Source organism: Phyllostomus discolor, chromosome 3, assembly GCF_004126475.2.
Source record: "Phyllostomus discolor isolate MPI-MPIP mPhyDis1 chromosome 3, mPhyDis1.pri.v3, whole genome shotgun sequence".
Classification (NCBI taxonomy): domain Eukaryota; kingdom Metazoa; phylum Chordata; class Mammalia; order Chiroptera; family Phyllostomidae; genus Phyllostomus; species Phyllostomus discolor.
The window spans coordinates 152,237,920-152,252,825 of NC_040905.2; the positions used below are offsets into that span (position 1 = coordinate 152,237,920).

Below are 14,906 nucleotides of genomic sequence, written 5' to 3' on the forward strand. Positions count from 1 at the left end.
GAAGAATACAATTTCTACACTGAAGAACACAGTAGAAAGAATCAAAAGCAGGCTCGATGAAGCAAGGATTGGAGCAGCGAGCTAGAGGACAAAGTAGAAAAAAACACCAAGAAGGAGCAAGACAAGGAAAAGAGGCTCAGAAAGAATAAAGAAGGGTTAAGAGAAATGCAGGACAACATGGAATGCAGTAATATATCTATAATAGGGACAGCAGAAGAAGAAGAGCAAGGGATAGAAAACCTCTTTGAAAAAGTAATGATAAAAAACTTTTCTAATTTGATGAGAGAAAAAGTGATACAAATCCAAGAAACACAGAAAGTCCCAATCAAGAGGAACCCAAAGAGGTCCACTTCAAGATACATCATAATTAAAATGGCAAAATTCCAAGATAAAGAGATAATCTTAAAGGCAGCAAGGGAAAAACAGAAAGTAACATATAAGCCCTGATAAGACTAGCAGCTGACTTCTCAATGGAAACACTCCAAGCCAGAAGGGAATGGCAAGAAATATTCCAAGTAATGAAAACCAGGGGCCTGCAGCCAAGACTACTTTATCCAGCAAGGCTGTCAATTAAAATGGAAGGCCAAATAAGGAGCTTCCCAGACAAAAGAAGCCTCAAAGAATATACCTCCTCTAAACCAGCTCTGCAGGAGATGCTAAAGAGTTCGCTTTAAAAACAGGAAGAAAAACAGTGAAAGAGAGAGGAACACAGCTACAGAAAATGGCAATGAATAAGTACCTATCAATAATAACCTTAAATGTAAATGGATTAAATGCCCCAATCAAAAGACACAGAATAGCAGAATGGATAAGAAAACATGACCCAAACATATACTGCCTACAGGAGACCCACCTCAGAACAAAAGACCTACACAGGCTGAAAGTGAAGGGCTGGAAACAAATATCCCAAGCAAATAGAAAGGAAAAAAAGCCAGGGTAGAAATACTCATATCAGACAAAATAGACTTCAAAAAAAGAACCATAAAAAGAGATCCAGGAGGTCACTTCATAATACTCAAGGGAATAACCCATCAATAAGACATAAACATAGTAACTATATATGCACCCAACATAGGAGCACCCAAATACATAAAGAAAATTTTGGAGGACTGCAAGAAAAATATTGACAGCAACACACTTATAGTAGGAGATTTTAACACCCCACTGTCAAAAATGGACAGATCTTCCAAACAAAATATCAACAAAGATATCATGGCATTGAACAATGCTCTGGATGAAATGGACTTAACTGATATATAGAGAGAGAGCCCTTCATCCCAAAGAAGCAAAATACACATTCTTTTCAAATGCACATGCAACATTTTCAAAGACAGACTACATGACTGGACACAAAACAAGTCTCAACAAATTCAAGAAAACTGAAATCATAACAAGCATTTTCTCTGACTACAAGGGACTAAAACTAGAAACCAACCTCAAGGAAAAAAAATCCTCACACTCAAAATCATGGAGACTGAATAGCATGCTATTACACAATGAATGGGTCAAGATTAAGCTTAGAGAAGAAATCAAAAAGTTTCTGGAAACAAATGAAAATGAACTCTCAACAATCCAAAACTTATAGGACACAGCGAAGGCAGTCCTGAGAGGGCTGCCTCTCTGGACTAAGTTCATAGTGATACAGGCCTACCTAAAAAAGATAGAAACACTTCAAATAAACAACCTAACCCTACGTCTACAAGAAGTCAAGGAACAACAACAAAGACAGCCCAGAGCAAGTGGAAGGAAGGAAATAACCAAGATCAGAGCAGAATTAAATGACATAGAGACTAAAAGCACAATTCCAGGGATCAATGAATCCAGGAGCTAGTTCTTTGAAAAGATAAACAAAATTGACAAGCTTTTAAGCAGGCTCACCAAGAAAAAAAGAGAGACGACCCAAATAAACACAATCAGAAATGAAAGAGGAGAGAATACAACTGATACCACAGAAATACAAAGGGTTGTAAGAAATTACTATGAAGAAGTATATGCCAAGAAATTTGAAAACCTAGGTTAAATGGACAAATTTCTAGAAAAATATTATCCACCAAAACTCAATAAAGAAGCAGAATGCCTCAACAGACCAATAACACCTGATGAAATTGAAACAGTAATTAAAAAACTTCTGACACACATAAGCCCTGGACCAGACAGTTCCACGGGAGAATTTTACAAAGCATTTAAGAGAGAGCTAACCCCCATCCTCCACAGATTATTTCAAAAAATTCAGGAAGATGGAAGACTCCCAAACTCTTTTTATGAAGCCAGCATCATCCTAATCCCAAAACCAGATAACGACACAACAAAGAAAGAAAACTTCAAGCCAATATTGCTGATGAACATAGATGCTAAAATCCTCAACAAAATATTGGCAAACTGCATCCAGCAATACATTAAAAAGATCATACACCATGACCAAGTGGGATGCATCCCAGGGATGCAAGTATGGTACAATATTCGCAAATCAATAAACATAATACACCACATAAACAAAATGAAAGACAAAAATCACATGATCATATCAATAGATTCAGAAAAAGCATTTGATAAGGTACAGCACCCATTTATGATAAAGACACTCAGCAAAGTGGGAATAGAAAGAGCATTCCTCAACATAATAAAGGCCATATATGAGAGACATACAGCCAACAACATACTCAATGGTCAAAAACTTAGAGCTTTCCCACTAAGATCAGGAACAAGACAAGGACACCCACTTTCACCACTCCTATTCAATATAGTACTGGAAGTTCTAGCCACAGCAATCAGACAAGAAAAAGAAATAAAAAGCATCCAAATTGGAAAGGAGGAAACAAAACTGTCACTGTTTGTAGATGACATGATAGTGTACATAGAAAATCCTATAGACTCCATCAAAAGACTACTCAACCTAATGAATAAATTTGGCAAAACAGTCACATACAAAGTCAATACTCAGAAATCAAAGGCATTTCTGTACACCAACAGTGAAACATCAGAAACAGAAATCAGGAAAAAAATCCCATTTGATATAGCAACAAGAAACATAAAGTACCTAGGAATAAACCTAACCAAGGAGGTAAAAGACCTGTACTGAGAAAACTATACAACACTGAAGAAAGAAATTAAGGAAGACACAAACAAATAGAAACATGTACCATGCTCATGGATTGGAAGAATTAACATAATCAAAATGGCCATACTACCCAAAGTGATTTATAGATTCAATGCAATCCCTATTAAAGTACCCATGACATATTTCACAGATATAGAACAAACATTTCAGAAATTTATATGAAACCATAAATGACCCTGAATAGCTGCAGCAATTTTGAGAAAGAAGAACAAAGCAGGAGGGATCACAATACCTGGTACCAAACTGTATTACAAGGCCACTGTAATCAAAACAGCCTGGTACTGGCATAAAAACAGGCACATGGACCAATGGAACAGAACAGAGAGCCCAGAAATAAACCCAAGTCTCTACAGTCAATTAATATTTGACAAAAAGGGAAGAAGTATAAAATGTAGCAAAATAGCCTCTTCAACAAATGGCATTGGGAGATCTGGACAGCTACATGCAAAAAAATGAATCTCAATCACCAACTTACACCTTACACAAAAATAAATTCAAGGTGGATAAAATACTTAAATATAAGTCATAACACCATAAAAGTCCTAGAGGAAAACATTGGCAGGAAAATTTCAGACATTTCATGGAGCAACATCTTCACAGATATGTCCCCTAAAGGGACATAAATGAAAGAATAAACAAATGGGACCTCATCAAATTAAAAAGCTTCTTCATGGCTACAGAAAACAGCATTAAAATGAAAAGAGAGCCAAGGGTATGGGAAAACATATTAGCCAATGATACCTGGGACAAGGGCTTGATCTCCAAAATATATAAAGAACTCACATGACTCCACTCCAGGAAAACAAAAAACCCAATTAAAAAATGGGCAAAAGACTTGAATAGACACTTCTCCAAGGAGGATATACATACGGCCCAGAGACATGAAAAGATGCTCAGCATCACTAGCCATCAGAGAGATGCAAATTAAAACCACAATGAGATACCACCTCACACTGGTCAGAATGACCATCATAACCAAATCAACAAACAAGTGTTGGAGAGGATGTGGAGAAAAGGGAACCCCAGTGCACTGTTGGTGGGAATGCAGACTGGTGCAGCCACTGTGGAAAACAGTATGGAATTTCCTCAGAAAACCAAAAATTGAGCTGTCTTTTGACCCAGCAATTCTACTGCTGGGATTATACTCTAAGAACCCTGAAACACCAATCCAAAAGAACCTCTGCAGCAATTGTGCTACAATGTTCATAGCAGCACAATTTACAATAGCCAAGTGCTGGAAGCAACCTAAGTGCCAATCAGCAAATGAATGGATCAAAAAACTATGGTACATTTACACAATGGAATTCTACATAGCAGAGAGAAAGATGGAGCTGTTACCCTTAGGGACAGCATGGATGGAACTGGAGAGCATCATGCTAAGTGAAATAAGCCAGGTGGTGAGGGACAAATGCCATATGATCTTGTTTTTAACTGGAATATGTTCAACAAAAGAAAAAAGCAAACAAAATATAACCAGAGTCATTGAAAATAAGAACAATCTAACAATAGCCAGAAGAAAGGGGAGGGGGACAGAGGGGAGAGGGGTTTTCAGGAACTACTATAAAGGACACATGGACAAAACGAAGGGGGAGGGTGGAAGCAGGGGAGAGAGGGGGTTTGGAGGGAGTAGGGGGAGAAATGGGGAGAAAACACAGACAACTGTAATTGAACAACAATAAAATAATTTAAATTAAAAATAAAATAAAATAGCCCTGGCTGGCATAGCTCAGTGGGTTGAGCACGGGCTGGGAACCAAAATGTCACAGGTTCAATTCCCAGCCAGGGTACATTCCTGGGTTGCAGGCCAGAACCCCCAGCAACCGCACATTGATGTTTCTCTCTCTCTCTCTCTCCCTCTCTCTCTCTCTCTCTCTCCCTCCCTCCCTCCCTTCCCTCTCTAAAAATAAATAAATAAAATCTTTAAAAAAAAGAATTTGAAAACAGATTTCGAGATTTAAAAAATAAAATAAAATAAATGAAAATGGGTATTTTATATAAAGAAAACTGAAGTGGAGACTTCTAAAACTTCAACAGGCAACTGAAGCCCTCAAAGAACTCAATTTAGGGCGAAGGATAAAACAGCAGCAGAAGTACTCACAAGCATATGTACTTGCTGCCACTCCTGGAGCAGCTAATAAAGTAATTAAAGCACTGGACAGCCAGATGACATCTGTATTTTCTACAGCTTAATTATAACTGATTACAATGATCAGAGTTTAAAATTTTCATTTTTGCCACTCCTTGCTCAACCCTTGTAGTATTTCATCACTGAAAAAATAGAATTATATAAATGTAGGATTGGGCAAAAGTTGGTTTGCTGTTGGTCATATGGAAAGTAGTACAATAATTAATAAGTAATAATACAAGGATAACTTTCACATACTACTATCAACCTAGTTTTGCCCACCCTGTATATTATAGTTAAATTTATATATAAAATGTTTATATATCTACGTATATATCTAATGTGTATGTCTAACATATACATATTAGATATATCATGTAGATAGGTATCTAATACAAAATGTTTACATATTATATAAATAACATGTTTATATAATTATGTTAGTTATATTTCTATAAATATAAAATTTATAATATCATTCCCCTATAGTCACTATCCAGACACCATTCATTCATCCTATGAAACTGCATCATATAAAAACTAGAGCATCCAAGATACCTTTAAACGTTCCAATATCCGAATTATAGGGGTACCAGAATCGGAAGGGGAAAAGCAACAGATTGAGCACATATTTGAACAAATAATAAAGGAGAACTTCCCCAATCTGGCAAAGGGAACAGTCTTCCAAGAAATCCAAGAAGCTCAGAGAGCCCCAAAGAAGCTGGACCCAAGAAGAAACACACCAAGGCACATCATAATTACATTAGCCAAGGTAAAAACGAAGGAGAGAATCCTAGAAGCAGCAAGAGATAAGGGGACAGTCACCTACAAAGGAGTTCCCATCAGACTGTCAGCTGATTTCTCCAAAGAGACCTTACAGGCAAGAAGGGGCTGGAAAGAAATATTCCAAGTCATGAAAGACAAGGACCTACAACCCAGATTGCTCTATCCAGCAAAGCTTTCATTTAGAATGGAAGGGCAGATAAAGTGCTTCTCAGATAAGGTCAAGTTAAAGGAGTTCATCATCACCAAGCCCTTATTTTATGAAATGCTAAAGGGACTTATCTAAGAAAAGAAGATAAAGAAAAAACATGTATAGTAAAAGGACAGCAAACTCACAAATATTAACAACCACACCTAAAGCAAAACCAAAAGAAACTAAGTAAACAATTAGAACAGGAACAGAACCACAGAAATGGAGGGCACATGGAGGGTTAGCAGCAGGGGGGTGGGAGGAGGGTAGAGGGGGAAAAGGTATAGAGAATAAGTAGCATAGAATGTAGGTTGAAAATAGATAGGGGGAGGGCAAGAATAGTATGGGAAATGTAGAAACTAAAGAACTCATAAGTATGACACATGGACATGAACTAAAGGGGGAAATGTGGGTGGGAGGGGGGTACAGGGTGGAGGGGAGAGAAGGGGGGAAATGGGACAACTGTAATAGCATAATCAATAAAATATATTAAAAACAAAACAAAACAAAAAAAACTAAAGTGCTCGAAAGGAGGTGTGAGGCCAATGGAATACACATTATTAAGAAACTTTTACAAGTTTGGATATGCATGCCGAGGATCAAGGAAAATGTCTGCATGCTGACTATACTGTCCCACTTCTGGTCTTTTATGTTTCCTTTATTTAACCCAAAGGCCAGAGTTGGAGGTCATGATAAAAATATGGGAGAATTTAGTGAGTACCTAAGTAAGCAGTGTTAAGCAAAAGGATAAAACAGATGTTATTATGGTAGCAAATGTCAGTGAATTTTGAGAATAAATAGAAAAAAATAAGATTTGCATTTTGGAAAAGTAAATACAGAAAGCAAAGGGAGTAGATGCCTACAGTGCACCTGCAGGAGACATCTCCCTCAGAGAGTTGGCACAGCCGGGAGTCACAGCTCACCCAGCACGCTGGTCTCGCCCCTCCTCCTCCTCTCGTCTCCTCTCCAGCAATTCTCCACCTCCTTCACTCTGCTCCAGTCACACAGGCATACGTCCATTCCTGGAGCACTCCATGCTTTCTTTTGTTGATCCTACTTAATTTTCATTTCCTCAACTAAGATTTCAACTTCTCAATCTGGCCACCCCAAACCTAAGGCAGGTCCCCTGGTGGTACTCCTACACTCTCACAGCACTCTATGCTTCCACCTGCCTGTCATTCTTTTAGTTATCTGTATAATAGTTGTACTCTCACTACACTCAAAGTGTCACGATGGTAGTGATCTGTCTCAGTGTATGTTGCTGTCTCACAGGAAAGTCGAACAGACAAAACAAACCAGAGGCCTCGGGCTTTAATCCCGCTGGGCTCTGGTGGAAACGTGGGCGTGAGACCCGACAGCCTTACTGCACACCTCTACCATGTGCCTTGCTCGGCCAGGTCAGCCGTGGGTTACAGCTCATTTACAAAGTTGTTTTTCTTTAAGGGCTAAAAATTCAATAATACATATCAGGAATTGACCAAAATAAAGTATTTGGAAGTTTATGAAAGCAACTTACCTTAAGTTCTATCAATTCCTATATCCACACAATACTAACAAACAATCTTTCCTCTGTCAGGAAAATGTAATAAAAATAAATGTGACAAAATATTATTTGAGAACTTAAGAGAAAGGGGAATCTTACTTTATTTATTTTTATCTAAACCGAACTAAGATATCTAACCCTTTCGCCTTTATAAACAATACCACTGACGACTATCAAATCTGGCATAATGATACAAAGATGCCTCCCTTGCAAAGATACTAACCAAGATGTTCCTCTGCTTTGTAATTTATTACTGTCTCATAAATAAAGCACTGTGAATTAAAAACACACTGCTTAAACAGACAGTGGTAATGAGGCAAGGCCACGCTGTGGCTCACAGTATCATAACTCACTGTGAAGTATTTGGGTTTGGCACTCGACGTCTCACAGATTGAAATATCACATGTTTCTCCATAGCTGTGGGTTTGCCGGCATCCAAACACCCACAAGCAATTGGTTCTGACTGCTGTACTATTCTCTGCCGGGCTGTATGTGACTCCCTTTCTGGTTGTTATTACTCAAGAAAAAAGCTCCAGAGCAGTGCTCAGTTCCTGGGTCAAAGACCAGCATACTGAAAATGCTAAAGTGCTGGCTAGTGTGCAGCTGATGGGGACTCTCAGAGGAACTCCAGCATCATTATTATATGTTGCTGAATGTAAAAATGAAAACATCACCGTGGGAGGGTTACAGTTTTTAAAGGTGAGAATATTCATGTCTACAATATGATCAATCTCTTTCTATGCATTTTGGCATGATGATAAATTAAGTTTTTGATTAAAAATGAGTATTTGTTTTTTCTTTTTATCTAGTGAAATGACTGGAAAAGACAATAATGAGCATATACTGACTGTTCTCAGTTCATTAAGTGATAACGGACATGAATGCTGTATTTAGTTAATATGTGCTAAAAGCACCGATTTAAGGGTCATTTTAGCTCTTTTGCCTACTCATAAAGAGTTCCTCCTAGTTACATCTATTTCTTAGCTTAGCTGTGGTAAATATATGTAATCATCAGAAAAGTTTGTGTGTGTAGGGGAGAGAATATTTATGAGCTCCTAGCACTATTACAGATGCCATGTCTTTGTTTAGTCCTAATAACAACTCTGTAATGTGGTCAACTTCAACCTCATGTTACAAACACAGACATTGGTGCTCAGAGTGTTGTATGGATGACAAATAATAATGGCGCCCAAAAGCACCCCCAGGCCTTCTACACAAGGTGGAAGAAGGCCATGGCAGGTGGGGTGGGTACTGCAGCTAGTTCATCTGAGGACGCAGTGAAAGAGTGGTGAGAATGATCAAAATAAAGATACTAGAGAGAACGAACAAGCACATCAAGAGCAAAACAGTCAGAGGGAGAATCCAGTCAAGTTATAGAGCAAAAAGCGGGGACTGGATGGCACAGGAATAGACTAGGAGCGTGAAAAGGGGGTTTGGAGTGACTGCTGAAAGCAGCCTTGGGCTACAGTGGGCACGGGCAGCTTGGAGCGGGGGATGTCTTTGACTGAGAGGGTGCAAGGAACTATGTACTATCCATAAGGCTTATTCCTCAGAACAGAATAAAACAAGTTTTGATTGTTCTTTCCCCTTAACAAAATGTCAATTGTCACATGGACTAAACCAAGGGGGAGGGTGGAAGCAAGGGAGAGAGGTGGGATTGGCTGGGGTGAGGGGGGACTGGTGGGGGAAACTGCAGACACCTGTAATTGAACAACAATAAAGTAATTTTAAAAATGTCAATTGCTATACATTTTTCAAAAACTCCCACAAATATTTCATATTCTCAGTACTTTCTTCTGACCACGCTATGCAAAATAAACTCCTTCATCCAAGCTCCCAAGGACTTCGTACATGCCTGTTTTATGATTGCTGGTGTGACCGATTCCCTTGCTAGAAGAGCATTCCACAGGGCAGAGATTATGTCTTATCACCTTCAGATCCATAGAACAAATAAAATGTAGACAAAAACGCCAAAATACCTATAATCATATTAAATGTAAATGGTCTAATAACCCAGTTAAAACCTGACAATGTCAAATAAAACAAAACTATACCCTTCTGAGACCCACCATAAATATAAAACACAGGTTAAAGAAAAGAATGGAAAAAGATATATTACACAAACACTAAACAAAAGAAAGCTGGAGTGTGAAAAGACAACTGAAATTAATTATTAAAGTGGACAGTATAGAGACCAGGACCAAAACCATGTTTCTGGAGGCCTATATTTAAGAAGGCATTGAATAATGCTGTCACTCCCATCTTTAAATAGAGCTCCCTGAATCCTCTGAACACCCCACTCCTGTGACTCACACTTAACAGCTAAATCCTTGAGATAGTTGGTTAAATTCAATGATTTTTTTTGTCAATTTCTAGTTATTTATCCACTGCTTATTGAAAGAGTCTTCGCTAAGGTTACCAAGGGCCTCTAGGTATTAAATACCAAGGCCATTTTCAATCCTCATTTCACCTGCTCTTCGGCAGCATAATACACTACTGACACGTCACCCTTCTTAAAGCACTCCAATCTCACTCTGGCTGGTGGCTCAGTTGGTTAGAGTGTCATCTTGATATACCAAGGTTGTGGGTTCAATCCCTGGTCAGAGCACATACAAGAATCAACAAATGAGTGCATAAATATGTGGAACAACAAATCTATCTCCTGCTCCCTCTCCCTCTCTCTCTCATCTCCCAAAAATGCAATTAAAAAGAAATACTTCAGTCTCATAGTATCATACTTTCTGGGTTTTCCTCTTACCTCTTTGCTTGTTCCTTCCCATCTCCTTTGCAGCCTTATCTTCTGCTCAAGCATTATATGTTGGAGTTTTTCAAGCTTCAGTCTTTTGTCCTTTTCTGTTCTAACTTTATAAACTGTCCCTATAGCATGTCATTCTTGCTAACAGCCACAAGTTCCATCTGTATGATGATAACTTAAAATTCATATATCCATGGAGCATCTTGCTTAAATTCCACATCAAGCAGCTTTCCTGACAGCTTCAGTTTGATGTCTCAAAAGTACCTCAGATTCAATACACTCAAAACTAAACTCACAATATTCCATCCTGTTATATTGCTTCTCTGTTAGTAAATAAGATCATTGGTCCATTTTTAAAAGCAAAAATCTGATAATTGTCTGACATGCTCCCTGCGTTTGTTCTTCCCATCCAATTGTTTCTTCACATCACAGCCAAAGTGATCTTTTGAAAAAAGTGAATCTGAGCATGTCACTCTGTCTTTAAAGTTTTACCTTGACTCTTCCCTTTCTCTTAAAACAAAGACAACAAAGTCTGACCTTTCCCCCCTCAATGTACCATTCTTCCCTCACACCCCTGCCTTTGGTCTCTTCCTTCCAGCCACACTGGTCTTTCTCAAGTCCTTCCATCAGAGTCCTCGCAGATGCTCCCGCTCCCCACTCCCTGATCTGAAACACTACTCTGTCCCACCCCTGGGGAACTCCTACACAGTCTTCAGATGCAAGCTCAAACATCACTGGCCCAGAAAAGGCTTTACTGATACCAACAAAGTTGATGTAACCGCAATAGTGTAACATTAACCACTGGGATCAGAGAGTTAGCAGAAAGAAATGTACATTTCAGAGAAAAGCTAGAATAACTTCCAAATATTTATCTTAAAAATTTTTTAAAGTTTCCTCTTCATTTTAATTTTTCTTGGTGCACATCAAATGTACTACTGTCTCATTACGAAATTAACAAAATCATTTTTAAAATTAACTCAATTGAACTCATATTTCAGATCCCAAATATACTTCAAATCCCAAATAATCTTTCAATTATATTTCAAATCCCAAATTTCAGATCCCATTTTAAAATTAACTCAACTGAACTCATATTTCAGATCCAATAAATGAATATCCGTTCATTTATTAGATACGTTATCAGTATTTTTCACTCAATAGACATTCGGTGAACACTCACTGTGGGTCAGACTGCTAGAGGGCCTACACAGCAGTAAGGAAAAACCCTGAAATTGCTTATTTCTATGGAACTAATATTCTACGAAGGGTAGGAAGAAAATAAATGATAAGCAAATAAACAGAATATACTACACGTCAATTGATGACAAGTGCTATGGTAAAAAATATTGGTCAAAGAAGACAGAAAGTAGGTAGGCAATCCCGGGAGAGCGAGATGGAGTTCCGATGGGTGGGAGGGAGGGCGGCGGCTGGGAATGAACACCGTGATGGTTAAAACCTCAGAGGTACTCGGACACCTGAGCTGAAGAACCAGAACACGGCTGTGCATCCATTTGCCTCATGCCGACTCTTTTTCTGTTGAGCGCACCATTTCAGATGCTCAACAGCTGAATGGGAGGATGATCCTGCCTTTACTCACCAGTCACCCTGATCTACTGCAATCAAACAAAAAAGGAAAAAGTCATTCCAATTATTGGTGACTTTCTATCACTGTGGATGCATCTGCCCTCTGAGAAAAAAAGTTTAAATGTTTGTTTTATTCCCTAATCTCACAAATACACTCATTTTTTTAATACTCTCCAAATATGTATTTCACATGCAGAAAATTTTGTTTAGTCTTAAATGAGCCCAAATTTCATCATGGGCTAAAATTTTAAGACATAAAATGACTGTTGAAACTGAATTTTAATCATATAGATGAATCACAACATGCATTTTAGCTAGGCATGTATTATGGATAAGTCTAGTTTTCTACAGAGAATAATCACATGTTCTAATTACCATTTTGGTTATGCTCATAATTAATAAAATTCTGTCTTAATGGAACACACTGAGTCTTCAGACAGTTGTGAGCTTTAACCGCCACGCTGCCGAACACAGAAGGGTCTTGATGCAGTGTTTTAGCTCCGGCAACAACACACATGTCTTTATACATGATGCAATGGGAAATTAATTGCTTCTCTTCCTTCAGAATTTTATCCACACTAATAATTTTATATTTCTTGATTGATCATTTACCCTAAATTATATGCATTGGCAAGTTATCTTATGAGCAATAAACACGTGAATGTAAATGTGATCCAGGATCCAAAGAAGAAAAGAATACTGTAGGACTTACTGATTGTAAGCTTTCATTTTCACGTAAACAAGCTGTGTGAAGTTCTGATTTCAAAGTTGCAATGTGACTTCGATGAGATGTCATTTCCTTCTCTAATGTAGCAATTCTAGTGCTTGCAAGCTGGTAGACATCCGTGAAGCTTTTAATCATAGCCTAAAGAAATAAAAATAATGTCACATACAATTCCAATAAAGCTGTCCCCAAAGGAGAATTTCTGTAATCTGAGTGCAAAATCATTAAATTTTTAAAACAAACAATTTTTCATCTTTTTTCTAAAATAACAAAGCTAAATCTCACATTTTAGATTGAGAACAGTATTTTAAGAAACTTTGAAAGAAAATAATTGAGACTTCTTTTCCAGGCTATTTATTTAAATTACATGTACTTTGGTCTATTGTGCTTAAAATTTAGAATGCAGTTTATAAAGATGGCACACTTACTTTCTTTGTAAAGCTAAATTCAAGCTGTAATTTGACCTAAATTTAAATCTTAAGGCACACAACAGATAGACATATAAACAAAATATTTAAAAATGAGCTGGATTAGTAAAATTTTCAATCCACCTTTAAAAAAAGGTTTTAAACAAAAAGAGCTGAAATAATCCTGTGATTAAGAGTAAATAATATCATTCCTATATTGTAAGAAAAGCATAATTACATTCATTCACATAACAGAGAAGTGCCTTTGTATTATACTGTATATAATACAATAAATAATACAAGCAAGTGCTAGTAACTTCTCTCCCCTAAATAGGATAGTATCTTGGGGATTGTTGGGCCTCCATATTACAGAATAATCATATTTTATAGACTTTTTCTTCTAAAGCAACCTACTGTGAATTTTAAGTTCAAGAATGTTATTACATACTTTTTAAGTCTTCCAAAATACTTCAAACACAGCAAAATAAAATCAAACATTTCTGACACATTTGAATATAACATTATATTATTTACAAGGAAAAAAATGTTCTAGCCACAGTCACAACTTAGTACAATGGTAAAAAATCTGAAAATTTCCAAGTTGTATTTAATCTGAAGAATCTAATTTGGGAAAGCTTTGAGAAACTAGATATCTGAACAATTCCTAATGTATATGAAGTAATAATTTGGTGAACAAAGGTAAGTTTCAACACACACAATGTCTGAGAAACAGAAGTTAGTATTCGTAGGTAAGGGATAAAACTTTCACACCTTTGTGCCAAATAAATTCCTATTTTCCCTTAAATATCCAGCTCAGACACCACCTCTTTCAAAAAGCCCCTGTTGAACCCAAAGGCAGTATTAACTCCTGCTCTGGTTTTCTGTGCATCCCTGATGCTTGCTTCGTCTGTTACATGTATCGCTTTAACAGAAATGGGTTAGTTTACACGTTTCTCTTCACTAGACGAAGAAACTCCTGAAGCCTGATACTGAGCCTCAGCATCTCTATCGTCAGGGATGGTGGTGGCCCGTGGTGAGCACTTGTTTGAGTGAATGAATAAATGAACAAATGAGATGCAAAACCACAAGCTGAAGCCACATGCTAGCATAAAATACCTTATAGGAAAAATTAAAATGTTTGGGAAAATATAATCTGAAAACTCTAATAAATACAGCATTAAACATACTTTGTTCAAGTCAAAAACAGAAACAAAAACAGAGCTCTCGGCAAAAAGGACAGAGCACACAAAGGTGAATTCTATCGCCCACGCTAACTACACGTGGTGTGACCTTGCGTTTGGAAACGTCTCACACGTCCTAACCTACCTTACTTTGAGTAATTTCCAGGTAAGCTTATAACTAACACAAAATATTTCTCTAGGTTTCAAAAGTTTATAAAAATATAAAACTATAAAATCAGACCTGTTCCTTCCTATGCCAAGTCTCTCTCCACTCTTACCAATTCATTCATCTTCACTGAGATAATGGACCAGGAATCACCAGCCCTGTTTCTATTCTTCTCTTCTTCCTTTCCTTTCTGTTCTTCTCTTTTTTGTCCTCACTGCCACTTACTTGGCTTCATGCTGTTGGGCAACGCCACACCATTCCATGCCATCTATCTGAGCCCCCATCTCTTCGCATGAAATAGAAAGGAAGTAATTTTCTTGCCTATTTCCA

General features: G+C 37.6%; 1 protein-coding gene across 4 annotated transcripts in view; it reads right to left on the reverse strand.

The window, feature by feature from the left end:
• The window catches only part of CCDC171 (coiled-coil domain containing 171), a 312,135-nt gene that overhangs the window by 43,587 nt on the left and 253,642 nt on the right, over positions 1-14,906 (reverse strand). For all 4 annotated transcript variants that reach the window (XM_028512445.2, XM_036021569.1, XM_028512435.2 and 1 more), the window contains one exon: positions 12,811-12,963. In XM_028512445.2, the coding sequence (XP_028368246.1) occupies positions 12,811-12,963 (153 nt within the window). The remainder of the gene's footprint in view (positions 1-12,810; positions 12,964-14,906) is intronic.